This window comes from Electrona antarctica (assembly GCF_951216825.1).
Source record: "Electrona antarctica genome assembly, chromosome: 7".
Taxonomy (NCBI): Eukaryota; Metazoa; Chordata; class Actinopteri; order Myctophiformes; family Myctophidae; genus Electrona; species Electrona antarctica.
The window spans coordinates 31,199,315-31,212,830 of record NC_136812.1 but is presented as its reverse complement, the minus strand read 5'-3'; the positions used below and the strand labels follow the sequence as shown (position 1 = coordinate 31,212,830).

Sequence of the window (13,516 nt, the reverse complement as noted above, 5' to 3'; positions counted from 1 at the left end):
CCCGCCGTATAAAAGAGGAATGACAACATGTGTTCTACTGTTTTCTCACATACATATTCATATGAAACGCATTCTGCTGCCTCTGTGTGACACATATTCATATGAAACGCATATTCTACTGCCTCTGTGTGACACATATTCATATGAAACGCATATTCTACTGCCTCTGTGTGACACATATTCATATGAAACGCATTCTACTGCCTCTGTGTGACACATATTCATATGGGCATAATCGTTGTCTTGTTTGACATGTTCCCGTTCCAGTGTTTTCAGTATTATACAAAAAAGACAAACACCAACATTCGGATATGATAACGGCACAGACCAGGCTAAGACTAGAGAGAATTCACTTCACTTTGGAACCTGAATGACACTTAATTGTGCATTCTCCTACAAACGGTGTCGCTCTGCGGAAATAGCAGATCTATCTAGGGCTTTTTACTTGACAATTAATTCTCGCTCAAATAATTGCGAGTAACAATTTACTCGGCTTGGCTTTTAGGCTTCGTAAACAAAAGTTTCACAGGGCAGGTATAACAAATAACTTACATCATTTAATAATTTAAAATTTTATATGAATAGTTTCCACTATTTTTGAAAATGACGATTATGCAAAAAAAGTAATTGTGATTATCTCAAATAATTGCAATTATCTCACAGTTGTGACAGGCCTAGATCTCTGAGCGACGTGATGCGTCTTCAGGCTTGTACAGTAGATTAGTCTACTTTCAAAGAGCGACAACGTCCGTCCAACAGAGTATAAATGAAGCATCAGGGTCACAAGGTCAATCTGGTCAGATATGAATGTCATGCAGCCTAAGACTAGTCTTTCCTTTAAAAAACAAAAAGTGCAATGTGCCGTGTACTGTAGGAGTATGCGTCCAAGAACATGACATCTTCTTTAGCTCATCTCGGAAAATAAAAATCCATCCTTTAGGGCAAAGTCAAACAGAAGGAGGTACCAGTTAACAACCAGGAGCAGCATTAGCAGCCAACAACAGTAGTCACAATATCAAGGAAGGGGTTTGGTTTGTTCGCTTGTTTCCAACCTGTCACCTACCTCAGTGTTTCCCAACCAGTTGATTTGGAACAAATGTGTGCACTTACTGCACTCAGTGATGTAGAAAACTCCACTGATGACCCAACAATGACTCCAAGAGCATCTATCAGGTCAGGGGGAAATTTGTCTCAGGAGAAATCATTGGTTTGTTCGTCGCTTGGCTGACAAATAACAGTATTAAAGTCTTTGTTGACACCATCTAGAAAACATCTGATGGGTCGACTCGAGGGGAATGTACACGAATGCAAACTGCTGGGGAAAAAGGAGAAACTGCAAAGACCAAGTGTTTGAAACACTGTGCTGCAGAAAACTAAAGGCAGTACAAACTAGTTCTGAGGTGGAGTCTTTGCAGTTAACCTATTAAAACAGGTTAAGCATCTGTGTCATTTTAGATTTTAGCCATATTTAATGTTTTGGATATTCAAAAATAACCACTTGAGCCGTATGTAAAAAATGTAATAGAAAAATAGCTGAACTACAAGTTCACAACTGAGCGTGCAGACTTACTTTATTTTTAAAAATACATGTTTGAAAATGTTCACATATAATGATTGGGACACATAAAATGTGTGAGAGCGATATGGGAATCTGTTTTGCATTGAGGCGGATGGAGACAGGAGTTTTCAGTTCCGGTTAATTTCCGGTTCCGTTGTTTAGCAACCTAGAACCATTTATACGCTGGCGAAGAGCGCCATCTATCGCAAACCACTGAAAAGACCATAGGATGTAAATCACCGTCTTTGGCAGTGAAGCGTTGGATATGAAATTACGTGAATCACTGTCTTTGTCAAAATAAGGCTCCTGTAGAGACAACCTGGCCTTTATCTTTTCGAAATCAAAAAAACGTTGGCTCTGAAAGAATATATATTCAAAGATTTGTGCCGTATTTTCACGATTAAAAAAAATAGCAGAGCTACAAGCTCCGAGCTTGTAGATCTGCTATTTTTAAATAGCGAAAGTATAACATAATGCTTAGTTAAAACACCAAAAGGGGTTCCCGCCCAAAATGGGTTAAATTGAAGCCACAAAGCAAATCCTGATTAATTTAACCCAGAGTGTAAAAAATGTACCAATGTCACACTCTCAATCAGTGCATTTACTTGCGGTGCGTTCATTAAAATTAGTCTTTAAAATGTATGGGGGGGGGGGGGGTTAACCATATTGCTGTTACGGCTATTGTGGGAGTCAAACTCGTGACTTTACTGGGTTACCCGGACAGGCTGACAAAATGCTCTCACATCGTTCTGGATAAAGAACATTCACAGTCAAGGCCAAGTTATCATCTGTTGCTATTGAACAGAAAGAACTGTTAAGATGCCATTCATCTGTGTACGCGTTTGTGTGTATGCGTTTGTGTGTGTCCTGGGGGCACCCTTTCACCCTTTTTAGGTCATGAGTACACACGAGGATACTAGGCCCATGATTATGTGCTAATGATGCTAATGTGTAAGTATGCAGGGCCAAATCCAATACAGGCTAATCACATCAAATTTAACCTAATCCAAGCAGATATTTATGATCACCACATCACCGTGAAAAACTGGAGGGAAAACCTTAGTGAAACGTCTTGGGGGAATTTCCTCTGCTGATGATATAATAAGAGAAATGTAAACATGAAACCTGACTGAAACGTTGTTACGTACTGGTGCCGGGGGCGAAAATAGCAGATGCCTGCTATTCGCGGGCACACAACACCGGTTTTCGCAACCATGTATAAATCAAGCATTTTACGAGCCTGAGAAAAGCATTGATGACACTAGGATGTAGTAGGTGACAGTCACACACAGCTAAACCTCTTCACAACGCTAGTATCTAGGTGACAGTCAGACAGCAAAAACTTCTCATAACAACCACTTTAAATCGTCACCCCAAGTAGCTTTGCTGGTGTCGGCTCACAGACGTCATGTCGTGCTGGGAAGACTTCCTACTTGTGGCAGTTCATCCCCTGTCAAGTCAATTCAAAGTTCACCAGCGACCTGAGCCCCATTCAGACTTATAGTCGCGTGCCCCCAAACAAAGTCGATCTACACTCTTTCAGCATGTAGATCTGCTATTTTCTGGCACACAGCCAGGCATTAATCAACGCTAATCCCGTGAAGACTCGAGGCTGAAGCTCCCGACATCTTGTGGGGGGGAAGGGGGGAAGAAAAGTGAGCTGTACAATCCACTCCTTGGTGGGTTGGGGTTCAAATAGAGCCGGAGTTGGCCCGCTTCCTCACCTTCCTCGGCTCACCGAAATCCCTGTCGTCGGCCGCGCAGTGGCTGAACGAGCACATGGTCTGCGACAGCCGGCGCATGCCCAGGCGGAACACGCTGTTGGACAGGCTGTAGATGAGGCAGTTGCAGAAGCTGTTGCTGATGGCCAGCCAGGTGGTGATGAAGGACAGGGCAGGGCTGTCCAGCACGTGGGCGCTCTCCAGCAGGAAGTAGATGATGTAGGGCAGCCACAGCATGTAGAAGACGCTGGTGATGCGGAACAGCACCATGGCATAGCGCCGGTCGTGCCCGTGCCCCCCTCCTCCACCGTGATGGTGGTCTCCGCTGACGCCTGCCCCTGCACCATCGCCTCCGCCGCCTCCTCCGCCTCCTCCGCCTCCACCCTCACCGGCCTCCATCTCCTGGCTGGGGAAGCGTGCACGGCGCTCGCTGATCTCACGGTTGTGCTGCTGGCAGATGCGGAAGATGTGGAAGTAGGTGAAGCAGACGGCGAGCGCAGCCGGCGCGTACAGCAGGCACACCACAAAGCTTGTGAAGAGCGCCGACGTGGGCCAGGAGTGGGCGCACCACTCGAATATGTCCCCGTGGTAGCCGGGCTTGCCCCAGCCAAAGAAGGAGGGCAGGAACACCAGGCCGGAGTAGAGCCAGATGAGGGCGATGCAGCAGCGCAGGCGGCCCGCCGTCACCAGCCGCGTGTAGGACAGCGGCCGCGTGATGGCCAGGTAGCGGTCCACGCTGATGCACGCCAGGCACGACATGGACACGCTCTTCAGCACCGAGATGACGTAGCTGAACGCCTGGCAGGTGACGGGCGACTCCACGCCGGCCGGGTAGCGCAGCAGGGACAGCGCGGGCACCAGGCAGCTGAGGCCCACCAGGAGGTCGGCGTAGGCCATGGTGCGGATGAAGTAGCTGGTGGTGTAGTGGTGCAGCAGCGGGGCGCAGTGGAACACAAAGATCACCGTCAGATTCCCGGCGATGATGAGCGCCGTAAGCAGCACGATGACGGCCGTCTCCAGGACGCAGGCGTCCGGGCCCTCGCGGTGTCCCCAGCCCAGCGGACACGAGTGGTTCCCGACCAGGAGCCCCCCGCCTAGGCTGCTGTTGGCAGTGGACGCCGTCATTGGAGCGCTGGACTGATTCATGGCCGAGAGCTGGGAAGCCGTCCAGGTGGGTCAGGTTGGTGAATGGTCAGTTCCGCCAGTGCCAGGCTGGAACTGGACGCCCGCCCTCCTCGCCAACCACTCAGCTGGGTCGTCCGCCGCAACCTCGGAGCTCAGTAGATTTTCTCTCTCTCCGTCTCTCTCTCTCTCTCTCTCTCTCTCACACACACACACACACACAGAGTGTCACATAGCTGGGTTTCAATCAAATGAAACTGTGACAAAGCGTGGAGGAAATCAATACATCCTCAGGAGAAAAGGCTGGCGGCCGGCTCAGCTCTCCTTTTTCCCATCAGTCATGTTTAGAAGAGCCACAGAGAAGCAGAGGGGAGAGGGAGGGAGGAACAGCAGAACGAGCGCAGCTGCGCTCCCTCAGCGAACGGACAGAAGGAGACAACGGCAGCGTGAACGATACGGCCTCCATGCGCCCCGGAGGCTATACGGCTCCCTGCTGAACAGCCCACCTGTCTGCCGGCCACCTCTTCTGACTCTTACCGCCAGTTGTCACCAGGAGGGAGAGGGCACAATCTGTCCACACTAAAAGGCAAAGAACCACCGGAGGGGTGGAAAGCAGAAACCAAAGTAAAAAAATAAAAGACAGCACCGTGGGGCGGCCAGCGATTCCGGCAGGGAAAGGCTGCTCTCTCACTCCTATCGGAACAGATCCCCAGTCAGTGCAGATTAAACCAGCCAAAGAGCATGTGGCTTGTTCTATTGCGTTAAGCTCTGCGGGGTGAAAGCGAACTGTACGCGTCGCTCTGACATTCAAAGATAGTCTTTTGTTGCGGCAGAGCAGCAGCAGGCCCACAGGGCTGCTACTTTGTTTTGTGTGTCACGGTCACTCGGTTTGTTTTGGTGCCTGTCTGGGCTGCCTGTTTGTCCAGCTATTGTCTGAATCAAAACACAGACTCAGCCTACATCAACACAGAGATGTCCACGCCGGGCTCACAGCACACAGCGCTGGACATGCAGGACCGGGCTGTGTTTACAACACATCCACACACACACAGGGGGAGAGACAGAGAGACACAGCCGTGACATGAGTCCATATAAACAAGCGCTGACATCCGCACAGCGTGTCACATTATCCATCATGGCAGCATCGAACATGAAGAGTAATCCAACACGGAAGTATCCAGCGTGACGGTATCAAACAAGGAGGATTATCCAACAAGGAGGTTTATCCAACAAGGAGGTTTATCCAATGTGTCACTGAAAGTATCCAAGAAGAAGAAGAGGAGCTCTCCGAGGTGGGTGGGTATAGAACAGGAGCAGCTGATGAACAGGCTCTGTGCAGGAGCAGTGAGAAGCCAAACAGAGTAAACTCTGCAGCTCCACTCAACAACAACTCCTCACTGATCCAGTTCAGCTCCACTGCTCAGCGCTGTGTGTGGTGTGAGATCAATCCGCATTCCTCTTGTTTATCCCATAAACTTGTTTTCAGTGGCGTGCCGGCCGTGACATTCTCCAGAGGCGACAGGCCGTAGGGGGGAGTGGCAGGAGAGCCGAGGGAGGTGCTAGGAGGTGTGAGGAGATGCTAGGAGGACAGAGTAGGTGCTAGAAGGACAGAGAAGTGTCTAGAGCGTCTCTATTCAACACGCCGCTCCTCTGGGCTGACGTCTCTGTGTCGTCCTTCTGTCCATCTGAACCAACGGAAAAGCCTCGACAAAAAGCCTTAGAGAGAAACAGCGGTCCCGACTCCCCAGTGTGTGTGTGTGTGTGTCTGCTGGTCTCAGCTCAGTCATTAACAAGACACTCCAGCGCTTCTCCTCCACACAGAATGAACCAGCCGGCTGATCCCAGAGCAGCAGACGTGAATGAATGAATGCGGTCGATCAACAGAGAGCAGCGAGGAGCAAACACTTTGAAAAATGAGCACAGACGGAGTGATGCTGTTGTGCTGGGAGAGAGGGGGGAAGAGGAGAGGAGGGATGAGAGGAGAGGAGGATAGAGGGAGTTGTGTCCCCCTGTGCTGCCTACTGCAGTGAGACACAGAGATGCTGTGACTGGGCTACACTTCCCTCTCTCTCTCTCTCTAGCCGGCCACACACTGGCTCTCTCACTTGCTCATTTGCTAGGTCTCGCTCTCTTTCCCTCACACACACTCTCTAGCTTCTCTTGCCCCTCCATCCCCCCTCCTCCCAACTGCACCTGATTCTCTCTCTCTCTCTCTCTCTCTCCCCCCTCTCTCTCTCTCTCTCTCTCTCTCCCCCCCCCCCCCCCCCGGAATGGTTTCCTATGTACACCATTCACATTGTTCTATTAGCACCCCCCCCCCTCCTCTCATGCTCCAGTGGTCGTGTTGTTGTTGCAATGAACCCATGACTTCCTGTTTCTGCCAGGACTGTTAACACTAATCATCTGTTTTATTACTACCACTATTCATCTACTATTACTACTACCGGTACTACTACCACAACCAGATCCACCTACTTTTACAATAGATTGATCCATAAAAAATAACTGTTATCTTTATTCGTCGTAGAAGTATTTTCTACAGTACATTTTGCACATGCATTGAATCATAGAATGTTTCCTCCGCATTTACCATCCTAACTATCAGGAGCAGTGGGTGATATCAATACATTTACCATCCTAACTATCAGGAGCAGTGGGTGATATCAATACATTTACCATCCTAACTATCAGGAGCAGTGGGTGATATCAATACATTTACCATCCTAACTATCAGGAGCAGTGGGTAATATAAATACTTTTACCATCATAACTATCAGGAGCAGTGGGTAATATAAATACATTTACCATCCTAACTATCAGGAGCAGTGGGTGATATCAATACATTTACCATCCTAACTATCAGGAGCAGTGGGTGATATCAATACATTTACCATCCTAACTATCAGGAGCAGTGGGTGATATCAATACATTTACCATCCTATCAATCTTCCGCCGTAGTCTGAAAACCCACCTCTTCAGACTCCACCATGGCCCGTAGCACTTTCCCTAGCCTATCCCCTTAGATAGCACATTATGTAGACTTAGATAGTATTTTAAACAGACTTATAGCTTGTTACGTAGCATCATAGCACTTTATAGTACACATGTATAATATATTATTAGTATAGTATGTATAGTTTACATAGATACTCCACTGTTACGTTCTTAGTTTACGCATGATTCATGATAACTATTTTATATATGATGTATGCCATGCTTTTGTTATTGCTTAATGTAAATCACTCTGGATTAAGAGCATCTGCTAAATGCCTAAATTGTAAAAAATGTAATTGTAAATTGTGATATAAATACATTTACCATCCTATCAATCAGGAGCAGTGGGTGATATCAATACATTTACCATCCTATCAATCAGGAGCAGTGGGTGACAGCACCGCAGGGAACAGTTAGGGGTGAAGTGTCTTGCTCAGGGGCACTATGACACATAGACTGAGTGGTACGGGGGTGGAACCTATGTGACCTTCTGCTCGGTTCCAGGTGCCACATAGTATTAGTAAAACTACACTATTGATTAGACTATCCAATAAGGCTGATGGTAGCCTGCCTGGGTCACATTAAGGACAATCTCATTGTAAACACAGATAATGTGTAACCAGCAGTCATCCTCTCCTCCTAACTCACACTCATAATGTGTAACCAGCAGTCATCCTCTCCTCCTAACTCACACTCATAATGTGTAACCAGCAGTCATCCTCTCCTCCTAACTCACACTTGGGGCGGCGGTGGCTCAGGGGTAGAGTTTCCGGATGGTAACCGCAAGGTCGCCAGTTCGAACCCGTGCTCCCCCAGAGTTAGTGTCGAAGTGTCCTTGAGCAAGACACTGAACCCCTAATTGCTCCTGATGTGCTGGTTGGTACCTTGCATGGTTTCTGCCGCCATCAGTGTATGAATGGGTGAATGTAATGCACAATCTATGTAAAGTGCCTTGGATAAAGGCGCTATATAAATGCACCATTTACCATTTACCACACTCATGGTGGTCCTAACTCACATTCATAATGTGTAACCAGCAGTCATCCTCTCCTCCTAACTCACACTCATAATGTGTAACCAGCAGTCATCCTCTCCTCCTAACTCAGACTCAGCAACACCCCCCAGACACTCTCTGTCTGTCTCCCTCTCTCTCTCACCCACATTCTCACATCACATGTCTCACTAATCATACAATTATTACTACAGTACAACTACTGCAACTATATAACATCTCTGTCAGGTGGAGACCTCATATGTCCAAAACTGTTACTTTTCAGGATTAAAATTCAATAGCAATCTACAAGCTCAAAGCGCTTGTAGATTAGAATATGGAAATAAGAGGTCTCTGCCCGGAAGCAACAATATACTTTTTATTCCTGCTCATATGGTCTTGATGAGTGTGTGTGCGTGTGCGCGTGTGTGCTGTGTGTGTGTGTGTGTGTGTGTGTGTGTGTGTGTGTGTGTGTGTGCGTGTTTGTGTGTGTGTGTGTGTGTGTGTGTGTGTGTGTGTGTGGGGGGGGGGTTAACACAGGGCCAGGAGGCAAACCGGTGACCTCCTGATTACCAGAAGACCTCTCTGCTGACAAAACTACAGTAATAGCTCTACACATTTAACCACATGAACCCAGGCATTCCTGTTTTTGTCATAAAATAAAGCTTCAAATATTTAAATACATAAAAAAATAAGAATGTTCTCAAACATACAGTAGGCCCTGTAAAAGCACACAGCATGTTGTGTGATAAAGCATATGTAGGGCTTAAGAGTGATTTAATTAGTTTAAATTCACAGTCAGCTAACTAGAGAAGGAGCACTCTGTGAGAGAGAGAGAGAGAGAGAGAGAGAGAGAGAGAGATCGCCATGGAGACAGCATTCGTTCAGAGTGAAATAAAAAGAGAGTTGGAGGACGGTGGAGACGAGTGGGCAGCAGAGAAAGAGACGATTATCAGAAACATGAAGGACAAACCTTGAGCTGATTATTTATTAGACTCCCTCTGAGGAGAGACAGAGAATAGAATGACAGTCCATGAAGGACAACAACCACAAGACAGAAGAAAAACGTATATAAAGAGTCTGTCTGTCTGTCTGTCTGTCTGTCTGTCTGTCTGTCTGTCTGTCTGTCTGTCTGTCTGTCTGTCTGTCTGTCTGTCTGTCTGTCCGTCCTACCTGCACACTATTGAGGTCCAATGAAAAACATGGTCAGAGAGAGGAGAGGAGAAACCACGCAATTCAAGGCAGCAACCCGCTCATCAGCAGGGGTTCAGTGTCTTGATCAAGGAAACCTTGCAATTCCAAGGCAGCCACTCTACATCCTGAGCCACTGTTTAGGTCAGAGGTTCCTAAACCTTTTAGCATGTGACCCAAAACAAAAGACAAGATTAGGTGTTTGCCCGGGACCCAAACTAGTGAAAATATCTACAAGCGGCATGAAGTAACTTCTTAAACATGCGTTTCTAATTTATGGAATTTCTTAGATTGAGGGATGCTCCAATGCATGGCTTTTGAAAATGACATGCTCAGTCATACTTGACCGTCGTGTCAAGGACAATGCCCTGAAATGTTGCATTGTTCACCTGTTGTATGGGCTCAATGCTCTTTTTGCATGTATTTAAGGCTATCCCACATGCTAAAAACATACTACAATTAGATAAACTACCATTACTCTTAGAACTCCTTAGAACATCAATGACATCAAATGTGGCTCTGAAATCTAACATGACTGCTCCTGCCATTTTTGAGTCAGCATCAACTTCAATATTGTTTCAGGGAATGGAATTAATACACCCACCTGTGATCTGCCACACACACACACACACACACACACACACACACACACACACACACACACACACACACACACACACACACACACACACACACACACACACACACACACACACACACACACACACACACACACACACACACACACACACACACACACACACACACACACACACACACACCTATAGAATGTACAGTAGACAAGACAAGCTGCCATAGCAACATGCTTCATCTATTTGCAGGTTGTTTCCATGCCAGTGTGTTTTCCTTTTTTTGGTTCTAACTCTCATCCAATCAGAACAGGCTTGGTAATTGCACATGTGAACATCTGTCGCGTGCATAAATTACAAGATACATTAACTGAATAATCTGGTGCTTGATAACTCACAGACCAAAAACTACAACACCCAGCCTACAGGCTAAAACTACAACACAGAGACCAAAAACTACAACACCCAGCCTACAGGCTAAAACTACAACACAGAGACCAAAAACTACAACACAGAGACCAAAAACTACAACACCCAGCCTACAGGCTAAAACCTACAACACAGAGACCAAAAACTACAACACCCAGCCTATAGAGCCAAATTCCAATACCCAAAATCTCGGCCACTCGCTCACTCCCACTCGATCACTCGGGGTCATTCCAGCTTGACCCGGAAATGGTTAACGTTCCGATTGTTAAAGTGCTCCATCGAGGAGGCGAGTGGAGGAGCCGAGTGGGCTCTCCGAGACCGCATAGAGCGAGTGTACATCAGGTGCAGGCTCGGTGGGGTATGTTATCTCCTCGCGGCGGATTTCCGCATCACGTGTACATGTTTTTTTCCATCTCCAGTGAACACTGCTTGAAACCCGATACTATGCACCCCCCCCCACCCCCCATCCACTAGCTGCCGGCCGCTGCGGCTCTGAGTCAGCGACGCTGACCCAACACACATGCACGCACACACGCACACACATTAAACTAAATAGCTTTGCTGTTTGTTGAAGAGACACATTTTCGCTGAATTAATAGAGCTTCAGAATGATAAAGTAGCCTATAGCCTACATATGTGAAAGTGAAAGGACCACAACAAGCCACTGGCTTTATTGCGTTGTGTGATATAAGCATAATAAAAGTAGGCTATATTGTGCGCACCTCAAAAGCTATAGTTAATTTATCTCTGTGCATGCCTGAATGCACAGACTGCTATGAATGACGGTGACAAAAAATTATTTATTTATATGTGGACTGAACTGAATATTTAAGTCAGAGAGACTACCTAATTCCTGTTAGTGTCCGTTATTTGCAAAGACCGTCGGAGGAGGGACTGTCCAATGTTACCAATACATACACATTGGCCTCGGTTACATGCACAAAATGATGAATTGTCTATTCTGTAGACTGTACGGCTCTGGGTTCGGAGTTCCAGTGATCCAGCTGTGTGACACTATATTGTTCCACCACTTTAGCTTTGGCAATGTAAACGTATGTTTTCCCATGCCAATAAAGCCCTTTGAATTGAATTGAATTGATTCACGTCATAAGTGATCGCGGAATGTGCCGTCGCTTTGAAATGACAGCGGAGTACATTCCGATTCTAGAGGCAAATCCACTCCACCACTCTGTCCTCGCATCGAATCCTCTCCTCCTCCTCTCCTCCTCGCTGGGGGCGGAGCCGAGGAGCGAGTGGAGGACGCGAGGGGAGTGAGCGAGTGTGAAAGTTGCGGTATTGGAATTTGGCTTACAGGCTAAAACCTACAACAAACAGACCAAAAACTACAACACCCAGCCTACAGCCTAAAACTACAACACAGAGACCAAAAACTACAACACCCAGCCTAAAAACTAGTTTTCAGTCAGAAGCTTGTTTGATTTGAGAGTTCCGATCTCCTCAATGCAAACTTCTAAAGCCCTTCTACAACCTAATGTCATGGAATCTTGCGGTCTGACAGATGGCTGGACAAACCGTCTTACAAGTTGATATGGCAGGATTAATTTTGTCCTGCAGTCCAGGAATGCAGTCAACTAAACCGGCTGAAGTAGTGTGTACTGCTGCCAGTAATTACACAAATTAAGTAAATTAAATCAAGTTATGAAGTCATTAGTGCTGACAGAATTGGCAAAAAAATACTTTCTAATGTTCCTTTTAAAACCCCACATGGGTTCGATCCATTCGAACCTATCGAATTTCGAATGTATATTATTTTTTGATATAAAATATTGTATGCGGTAAAACTTAATTCAAATACAGCAGAAGTCTTTCTTTCTCTATATGCGCCAGCCTCGGTTGGTGATAAGAAACGTGCTCTCTTGCTAAATCAAATGAATAATTCATACTTATTGTATTAATTTGCCTCATTTTAATAAAGCTGTGTTTAGTTAGCCCAGACTGATCTGAAGAACAGAGACGCATCGCTCCGCCACAATGTGCTCATTGTGCTGTGATGGAAGTTGGAACAATCTTTACCTCGACATGAACATTACAATCAAACCAATCTATTTGATTTAGCTTTAATCCATTGAGACCTGGAACGCATCCATGTCACGTTAGCGTTTAACCACATTAACCATTAAATCAAATGAAGGTACCAGTAGGCTACAAGAAAGATGTGACACGGTGGGAGTTTTACCATGAGGGACAAATAACAATAACAGAGAAATACATAAAGACTAGCAACAACAGTAAGTCAAATAGCAAGGTATGTACATTAGTTATAGTGCACTTCCACGTCTAAATTATTATACAGAGTATATTCTTTATTTGCTCAGGGTAGTAGATGAGCTGAGCTGGGGTTCAGTGCCTTGCTCATGGTCAAGTGTGTGTGTGTGTGTGGGGGGGGGGGGGTTAACACAGGGCCAGGAGGAAAACCGGTGACCTCCTGATTACCAGAAGACCTCTCTGCTGACTAAACTACAGTAATAGCACTACACATTTAACCACATGAACCCAGGCATTCCTGTGTGTGTGTGTGTGTGTGTGTGTGTGTGTGTGTGTGTGTGTGTGTGTGTGTGTGTGTGTGTGTTTTACCTTGGTAATGAGTATGCGGTAGCATTCTAGCAGGGTGTGGTCGCTATGACAACCAGAGAGGAGGGTCCACACTTCAGCTCTCAGGGCCTCAGGGACCCCAGGCTTCACCAGAGCAGACAGACCCTTAGGACGCATGGACAGGTTCCCATGCCTACACACACACACTTTGTATTACTATACTTGTGAGGACATCACCATTTTAAGTAGAGATGGGCAATCGATATGGCAATATATCGTGATATTTTATTTCCCAATATTGTAGCGATACTCCAGGCCGTAGTATTGTGATCTTTTGGAGAAAGAAACTCTGTTCCCATGCATAGAA

At 46.4% G+C, this 13,516-nt stretch overlaps 2 protein-coding genes across 3 annotated transcripts in view; both read right to left on the bottom strand.

The window, feature by feature from the left end:
• rabgap1l (RAB GTPase activating protein 1-like) overlaps nucleotides 1-13,516 on the bottom strand; it is a gene marked incomplete at its 5' end in the record, with an annotated part of 120,970 nt that overhangs the window by 72,620 nt on the left and 34,834 nt on the right. For both annotated transcript variants that reach the window (XM_079506696.1, XM_079506697.1), the window contains one exon: nucleotides 13,192-13,342. In XM_079506696.1, coding sequence (XP_079362822.1) covers nucleotides 13,192-13,342 — 151 coding nt within the window. The remainder of the gene's footprint in view (nucleotides 1-13,191; nucleotides 13,343-13,516) is intronic.
• Nucleotides 3,250-4,425, bottom strand: gpr52 (G protein-coupled receptor 52; the record flags this gene model as incomplete). The annotated part of the gene is made up of 1 exon (XM_079506976.1): nucleotides 3,250-4,425. The coding sequence occupies one exon, from the start codon at nucleotides 4,423-4,425 to the stop codon at nucleotides 3,250-3,252; it is 1,176 nt and encodes a 391-aa protein (XP_079363102.1).